The sequence below is a fragment of the Giraffa tippelskirchi genome, chromosome 4 (genome assembly GCF_054371585.1).
Source record: "Giraffa tippelskirchi isolate mGirTip1 chromosome 4, T2T-mGirTip1v1.2.pri, whole genome shotgun sequence".
Taxonomy (NCBI): Eukaryota; Metazoa; Chordata; class Mammalia; order Artiodactyla; family Giraffidae; genus Giraffa; species Giraffa tippelskirchi.
Genome location: NC_137278.1, coordinates 132620345 through 132629753, shown reverse-complemented (window position 1 = coordinate 132629753; position 9409 = coordinate 132620345). Strand labels below are relative to the sequence as shown.

The window sequence follows — 9409 nt, the reverse complement described above, 5'->3', positions numbered from 1 at the left end:
CAGACCAATATTCCTAAAATATCAGCAACTTTATCACTGAAGTTTCAGGAGGGGCACAGCCAACAAAAATGTTCTTGTAGTATTTCAGAAAATGGAAGAAGAAATGCACAGAACTCGATTTTTTTTTTCAAAAGTGTTTAACACTGTTAAATTTATCTGTTTCCTTTTAGGGCTTTTAAACTATAGCTACTCCTAACTTTTTAAAAAATAATTTGATTATAGCATAAAAATTCTTTCCATTTAAATGTGTAGTTTACAAAAATTACCTTGTGTATGTGGTTTTATTATTTCCCAGGAAAAGGGTGAGTATTCACTATCAGAGGCTATTAATTTTTTTCTTACAAAAGCACTGCTATCTATACCAACATTTCAGATTTTTTCGAGGAACCAAATATACAAGTATGAATCACTGATAGTGCTCACTAGACAAGCAGTACATGTTGCTATCTTCTGTTAGAGAGTTGTCTGTTGTTCTGTGTACCAGTCATCCTTCCAGGTATCCATGTGACAATATAGAATGAGGGGTTTCTCCCCTCAGCCACATCATACTTACACTGTCAGGTTCACTGTGATGATCAAATCTTAGGTATTCCCTCTGAACTCAATTCCCATAGGATCCTGTGCATTAAGAAAGTACATACTATACTACCAGAACTAAGACACCTATTATCATACCAATAAAATGACAGTTAAAGACTAAGTTGAAGACTCAGCACACATAAATGATCATTGGATGAGTGTTTTAACATTTATTGATGGGATGGATAAATACAGATTGAGAAACATACTTGACAGCAAAATATCAAATTGATAGCCAGACTATAAAATGTATACAATGTACTTTTTAATTTTTAAAAACATTTTTTTTTAAGTTTTTACAAAGAGCCCTTACTGTAATGGTCACTTACATCTTATCATTCACATAACAGCAGTAGAGATCCCAGGAGTAGCATCCAGAACTGGGGTGCCCCAAGGAAGACAGAGGCAAGAGCAGAATAATATGCTAAGAAAGGACTCTTAAGAGCAATACCAAAAAAAAAAAAAAGACAAAAATATCACCACAAAATTGTACCTGAGTGACATAGATTGGTAAAGTGTTTCACCTTTTTATTCCTTCTTTGCTCTTTGGTCTGATAAGAAAACAGTTTTAGGTGTGTGGAGTAGGGTGAGGAGGTGGTCAGTTTCAAATCCAGAAACAGGTTAACACTAAGTCAAGTCAGCTGCATTCTTTTCTTTGTGTGCTTTAACCCAGCCAGCACTTCCATCTTGTAACCAAATCCAATGTGATCAACTACTAATCAGTTAAGGCCTCAGCTTTCAACCAAAGAGTTCCTAATAACTGATGGAGACATACTTGCTCTGGCTTCAATTAGCATGCTGTCAAGCATCCCTCTCCATGCTTAATATGACAACAGAAAACCCAAGTCTTTCTCTTCTTTTCATTCACCATGAATCCACACTTAAAAACAGGAAGAGTAGACACCACTTTTCAGTAAACATTCCTTTAGAGACATTAAAATGGAAGGGTCTCCCACTTAAAAATAATTCTCACTCAAGACCACTCTATCAGGCAGAATTATAGTACCAGGCTTTTTATCCCACATAGGGATGAAGAGATAAAACTTGACAGTGTGATATAACGTGAACGTTTTTTAAACCAACAGGAACAGACACTCAGTTAAAAGCTGGGTGTTGACAAGCAGCAACACAAGAAATCCAGGGAGGTGTCAGTCACTGAAAGTTTAGTGGGACTGCAGAGGGCTTACTTCTCACCATGTGAAGGGTTGCATAGGCTGCTTAAATTCTCCCAACCCTAAGAGAATAACATTGGTATTCCAACTTCGTATTCCAACTTCAAGATGTTCTAGAATCCCTTTTCCCTGGCATTAAGATCAAAACAGATTATCAACAAAGGAATAATCCTTTTAAAAGTTAATCAGTTCCCAAGTTCCCACAGTCCTGTTTCTGTGGGAAACACAGGTATGTTTAGAATCCAACCATAATGGGATAAGACCCCTCTAGTCGGCCTTTGTCCAGGAACAAAGAGGGGAATGGATTTTCAATATGGGGAATTAGGTAGCAGAGGTGAAAGTAAATCCAGCACTGATGTTACCATGATTTTATTTCTATATTCTAATCCATTGCTGTTCCAACTGGAGATTTAATTTTTCTATCAATACTGGTGAAGCCAATAATACAGAACTATGTAAAAGGATACATTAAATGAAAACACTAAAATCATTTAAAAAAGGGGGGGTTGCTGAGGGTCTCAGATATGGAAACACATTGATTCAAGTAAAAAGGCTAGACTAATTCCTATGTATTTTCTAAACCCAAAAAGCATAACTGATACTTCAGAAGACCAACATAGCTTTAGATTAATGCTTCACTAAAGGTAAGCTAACAGCAACACAGGTATCTGATTAAAAGTCCTCAGGACAATTCACAGATAATCGTTTTTGCCAACATGAGATTCAAGCAAAGTTTCAGGAATGAGATTTATAGAACCTGAGGCTCCAGGCCTGCTTATCACCACTTATCCTTGATAGTCTAGGTTAAAGGGGGGGGGGGGGGGAGCCATGTTTACTAGACTAACTGGATGTATAAATCCTGTTTCTCACCCTTTGAAGTGGTGAGGGTAAAAGACGACAGTGTTTAGAAACCACACAACCTCGTGAAGCCTAAGTTTATGGAATTTGGACAATATGCATGCTAGTTGACAGGGACATCTGCTAACCCAAAGACAATGCAGCAAACACTTCATGCAGAGCCCATAAGGAGGCTCATAACATATGCACAGATATAAAAGCAGACACTGCAGGTATCTTAAAACAGTATCAGGAGGCACTAATAAAGAAAAGTCTCTAAACTAACCTATATCAGCAATAATCTACTAGTGCAAAGGCCAGACTATGCAGCAGAAAGCAGCTTTTAGGCTCTAGTAAGCATTTTTTTCAAGGTCACTCCTGACAAAGTTCTAAGGAACTAACTACAGACTGCCATGGAGAACTGCTGAGGCCAAGTGGATATGTATCTCTGTGGTGAGGAAGTGAATGTGATTAGAAAATATGTGACATTTCATGAGAAAAACTTAAAGCTGTAAGAGACATTTTCATAATCAAATCAATGATCATCACTTCCACAAAGATACAAAAGCAAACTAAATAACCTTTAAAGGTCAGGGAAGAAAGCTGACTCCACCAAACAAAATCTAAACGAACAGCCTAAATTTAGTAAATACATCACGCATCTCCCAATTACCAAACGTAACACAGAAAATATCAAGGAGGAAGAGGAAAATGTCATCCATAAAAGTAAAGTGACATTCCAAGTCAAAAGTATTACTGGTGTATCGATCAGCAGAGAGCTCACTTTACACAGCAATGGCAAGCACTCTAGACAGTTAAAATATGCAGACGTAGGACACTAACTCACCTTCGGTTAAGGTTTATTGTACAAATTCCCTCCTATATTAGGCCAGTGCATCATCAATTCCAATTGCCTCAGTTTTCTCCCCAACCTGTTCCTGGCAAACAGCAGCACATATAAAACTCCTATCTCCCTATGACTTCCAATGAAAAAATTCAATTTATCCATAAAGAATATTTGGTGTGAAAAAAGCTGCATTAAAATCAAGAAGACAAATTCAAATTGCATGACCTTTTCCATAGCAAAAAACACCATGAAGACTGAAGAATATCACATTAAATGATCTGTGACTTGGTGGCATTTTCAGCTGGACAACTTGGCTTAGAATTCTTTCTAGTCCCCTGAAAGATTTCTTTCCTCAACAAAAATATTCACTCCAAATATGGGACAATTAAGTACCCACAAGAACAAGACTCCTGATCCATTTTTCTAAAGGACTTTTAGAAATCTCCAGAAGAACTTCTGCCTAGAATTAAAGCCACCAAAGATGGACAATCTAAACCTAACAGTTATCTGTAGGCTAGGCTTGCTCACCCTCATGGCATCAGCACTGTTAAATTCGTAAGTTTCGATCTCTGAAGTCATATAGACTGCAAAAATTGAGGATGCAGCTGGTTCCCTTCAGACATACAGAAAGTCTTACATTCATAATGTAATTTAAAATATAATGTCCTAAAAATTCCCAATCACAATTCTCATTGTTTTCAGTATCCTCTAGCTCCATGGCTTCTCCCCAGAACTATTCTCACATATGGTCTGGGCTTCACAGAAAGGATAGCACACCCCACTTCCATTCAGAGACCCTGAGACTGCTCTCACTTGAACACTTTCCTAAAGCCAACGTGGGGGGAAAAAAAAAGAAAACAATTTTGTAGGACCAAAGCCAGCCTAGCTCTCCAGCCTTCTTCCTCAATCCCATCTTTGTTCTCTATCAAATAAAGGAAAAAGAGGGTAAAAAAGGAAGTTAGTGTGAGAGTCCAAAGTCAGACTATTGGCTGCACCTGCCCAAACTGGAATTTAGAAGGCTACCTTCAATTATAACATAAAGAATAGGGGAAAATATCATGCCAAATATATGCCTCTTCCTCCCTTTATGCTCAAAAAGGCCACACCGTGTTCTCTCTAGTAGACTCTCGAGAAGTAGAAATGGTGAAGGACAGGGAGGGAAAGATAAAACATGATTTTTAAACACACACACACTTAATATCACACATACCCACACTTATATACACACTTACAGGTCGAAACACTTCAAGTGGCCAGAGCCTGTCTCAGAACTCATGGCCAAAATCCTGTCTTCCCATCCCGCCTACACACACCCCCACCCTCCAATCCCACCCGGAAGGACTCATTACTGTGTTCCTCATACACACAGCAAAATCCCTACCCCTTCCCCAATTATATAAAAAAAAACTAAACAGATAACTTACTTTCTTTAAATTATTTTTTAAAAGTCTCTTAAAAGATTTTGATGTTTAAATACTTCCTCTCTTCTGATATATTAAACACCAACAGGATCCACAACTGTTTGATAAAACAAACCCTCCATATTTCAGTCCTGGCAAGAAGAGGGAAGATATCAACTCTAATCAACCTAATTAGGAGGTGGAGAGGCCAAGAAGAGAGGAAGTATTCTGTATCATTCACAGCTTTAACACATTTTCACCTCTCCAATACCAGTAAAAACTATAATAAAATAGTTAAATTTCTGAGGCAGGAGATATTAACAACCAAGGCCCTCAACCATCCTCCCACCTATGTCTCAATATTAATTTATTCCCTAGTCCAAGAAGGGTGACATATTTCATATGAGAAGCAATTTTCTTAGTCCAGAATCAGTAGTTTAAAAACAAATGCGTTTTTAAAGAAGCTTTTTTCTCCTCTTCTTTTTCTTTTTTACTTGGGAAGGGGTGGAAGTGGTGGAGGAGGTTCTGATGGTAGAGGTGGTGGCCGGGGTTTGTCTGTGTTGCCAGATCTGGAGGACATTCCACCAGCCCGTGGATTCATATATTCTCCGTAAGAATGAACGTATTCAAACGCCGGGGGCTGAGTGGGCTGAACACCCTGGGCATTGAGAAGGGAGTTAAGCATATTCACAGTATCTTGATAGTCTGTGGTCTGGGGTGTATTGTGACTATTGGCCCCAGTGGAGCTTTTATCCAATTTCATGTGAGGAACTCGAGTTTTACAGCTGGGCTGTGAAAAATGAAGGCCACTTGTGTCTGAGCTATGCCCAGGCAACTGGGCCATTGTAGGAAGAGGTGGGAAGGAGAAATTTATGGAAGAGGATTTAGCACTCTTGGCAGTTTTGGCTGAATGATCATACGCCGCCCCTCCAGTCTCTTCAGAGAGGGGCCTTTTACGAGAAGAACTGGAAGAGGAGAAAGAGCTAGACAAGCTATAGGGTTTGTGTGCTAAGGTGCTTGTCTGGCTACTATGTTTTGGATCACCCAGACGTTTGTTCCCAGTACCAGCTGGAAGCTGTGAGTGAGAGTGTTTGTGTGAGTGGTGATTATGATGATGATGATGATTAGATGGGTGAGTTTTGTGCTTTTCTTTGTGCTCTCGGTTCTTTGTGACACTGTCATCTACAGAATTGTGCTTGTCAGCTGCAGTGTGAACTTTAATGCGCATTTTTATCTCCTCTGCTTTTGCAGAGGCAGCTTTATCTCCACCTGTCATTGGGATTCTCATTTTGAGAGCTGTCTTGTCTGTTTTTTCCAGAAAAGGCCGCTCAAGGTTTTCTGAGCCCTCTATGGGCATTTTCAGAATGACCGAAGAATGGCTATCATGGTGAGACAGGAGATTCTGGGCAGCATATGCATACTGTGACTTCACATTGGCCTCCATGTTCTCCAGTTGCCTCTTCTGAGCAGCCAACTCTTCTGCATGCTTTGCACGGTATTCTTTCAGTGATACTTTAGCTGACGGCACACTCTTACTATTCTGTTTCTGGGAAACAAATGCATTTGAACCATCCTGTTGTAAGGAATGATCAACTCCTACAAGTGCTAAATTCTCACTCTTCCGATAACCCTGAGCAGGTTCTACCTTGAAAGGAGGGTGGGAGGACAGCCAACGCTCACTTGACAACATCTCCACATTGCTTAAGTTGCTCTTTGAGTCTTCAGTGGCTGGAAGGGAAGGCACTGCACTTGTGGTAGAAGAAGCTGACATGCTCATTAAACCTGCGATAGTTGTATCTGAAGAGCTCTGGGAAATCATATTAAGGATTGTCTGCTCCGAAGAGTTTTCATCTGCTCCTCGGTCATCTGCTTTTGTTTTCCTGTCAGCCTGCCATGCCTAGAATGAAGCAAATAGCATTTTTTCACTTCAAGTAATTCATCATATGGGGAAAAAACACTGAAATGAGTAGACTGTGTCTGCTGTGGCACTGGGAGTTGGGATAGCCCATAACCAGAAGGCTACTCTAACATGAGATTGATAATTATTACCATCAAGAGATTTAAGATTTTTTTAAAACTTCAATCAAGAATCACAAGATTGCAAAGAGGCACAATACCTAAGGTATGAAAGCAAGCCAAGTGTCCAACAACAACAAAAAAAACAGATTTAAAAAATGTGGCCTATACATACAATGAAATATCATTTAGCCTTAAAAGAGGAGGGAGATTCTGTAAAGATAAGAGTAGGAAGCCCCAAGAATCTGTCTCCCACCTAAACAACAACTGCACAGGCAGAATCTTATTGATGTAACTATTTGGAACACTGTAGTCTGCTGAAGGCTTGTAATTTCCAGGGTAAGTAAGCCATGGACAAATAATTGGGTTTAACTTCCCTCAATTTCAGCTCTCAGCCCCAGGCAGCGGTGCATCTGTTCCTACAGTAGCTTTCTCACACCTTGGGGAAGCCTGACTGGCAAATACTGGAGATCTGTGCTCTGATCGGGGACTGCTGCTTTCAGTCACAGAGGTACAAAGAGGCAGGTGACCACTGTTGTTGCACCTCCCTCCATTGTTGTGATCCCCTCCTCTTCTGGCTGAAGTGAATTCCCCAGATACAAAGGGCCAATACCCTTCCTCCCCCATTTCATTTTTTCCTCTTCCTTCTTTGGGAGCCAGATATTATGGTAGAACATTAAAAAAACTACATATATAGAAATGTCTAGGAGAAGGCTCAGAAAAGAGAAGTCCATAATTTTACACATCAGGCTAATCTTCAGCACAGAGATATCCCTCAAAATCAAGCCACCAGCCCAAATATACAAAAATAAAAAATAACAAACCCCAGGAAAGTGAGGGAATCTGATTTCCAGAGTTACCATGTTATTAGATTCAAATAGTCAATCTTCAACAACAACAAAAAATCACAAGGCATATAAAGAAACAAGAAGTATAGCCCATTTGAAAGGGAAAAAACAAACAAACAGAAGCTGTCCTGAAAAAGACCCAATGGCAAATCTACTAGGCAAAGACATTAAAATAACTGCCTTAAAGAAACTTAAGGAAACGAAGTTGGAAGTTAAGAAAACAACATGTTAACAAAATGAGATAAAGAGATTTAAAAAGAAAATAAAAATTTTAAAAGAAATCAGAAAGAAATCCTGGAGCTAAAAAGCACAATAACTGAAATGAAAAATGCACTGGAGGATTTCAAAGGCAGATCTGAACAGGCAGAAAAATCAGCAAACTTGAAGACAGCACAATGGAAATTATATCAAGTCTGAGGAACCGAAAGAAAAAAAAAATTAGAATACTATAATTTCAGGATATTCAAGATAATCCCATGATAAATACAAAGAAAACAGCCTAGAATACAAAAAATGAGCAAGAAAGTTTAAAATTTTTCACTATGAAGAATCAGCTAAGTACAAACGACAGTAATTCAGGAAATGGACAAGCTCTAAGGCATACAGGCATACTTGTGGAAATGCTGTGGGTTCAGTTTCAGACCATCTCAATGAAGCTAATATCACAATAAAGTCAGGGAATTCCCTGGTAGCTCAGTCGGTAAAGAATCTGCCTGCAGTGTAGGAGACCCAGGTTCAGTCCCCAGCTTGGGAAGATACACTAGAGAAGGAAATGGCAACCCACTCCAGTATTCTTGCCTGGAAATCCCATGGACAGAGGAGCCTGGTGGGCTACAGTCCACAGGGTCACAAGAGTCAGACAGACTGAGCAACTAAACCACCACCACCACAATAAAGCAAGCCACAAAAAATTTCTCATTACCCAGTGCATATAAAAATTACCCTTATACTAAGTCTATTAAATATGCAATAGCATTATTTCTAAAAAAAAAGCACATACCTTAATTTAAAATACCTTATTGCTAAAAAATGCTAACCATCATTTGAGTTGTAGTAATAATATTAAGGATTACTGATCACATATCACCATAATAGGAATTTCCAAAATGTAACGGAGATATAAAGTGAGCAAATACTGTTGGGAAAATGGCACAAACAGACCTTTTCATTGCAAGGCTGCCACAAACCTTCATTATAAAAAGTGCAATATCTGCCAAGTGCAATAAAACTAGGTATGCCTATATAAACGGAGAAGGCAATGGCACCCCACTCCAGTACTCTTGCCTGGAAAATCCCATGGACAAAGGAGCCTGGTAGGCTACAGTCCATGGGGTCGCTAAGAGTCAGACACGACTGAGAGACTTCACTTTGATTTTTCACTTTCATGCACTGGAGAAGGAAATGGCAATCCACTCCAGTGTTCTTGCCTGCAGAATCCCAGGGACGGGGGAGCCTGGTGGGCTGCCGTCTATGGGGTCGCACAGAGTCAGACACGACTGAAGCGACTTAGCAGCAGCAGCAGCAGCAGATCCAACAAACATATACAGAACACTCTCCCCCAAATCAGCAGCATACATTCTTTAAGTGGATATGAGACATTTTCCAGGACAGACCATATGTTAGGTCGCAAACTTAGTCAACAGATTTTAAAAGACACATATCACACTAAAAATCAAAACTAGATAAAGGTTAGTGAAAACTGGGGGGGGG

The 9409-nt window shown here is 39.5% G+C and overlaps 1 protein-coding gene across 5 annotated transcripts in view; it reads right to left on the bottom strand.

The window, feature by feature from the left end:
* Window positions 1-5315: 5315 nt before the first annotated feature.
* The window catches only part of CCNT1 (cyclin T1), a 33440-nt gene continuing 29346 nt past the window's right edge, over window positions 5316-9409 (bottom strand). For all 5 annotated transcript variants that reach the window (XM_081596823.1, XM_081596822.1, XM_081596824.1 and 2 more), the window contains one exon: window positions 5316-6732. In XM_081596823.1, the coding sequence (XP_081452949.1) occupies window positions 5326-6732 (1407 nt within the window). In that variant the 3' untranslated portion in view covers window positions 5316-5325. The remainder of the gene's footprint in view (window positions 6733-9409) is intronic.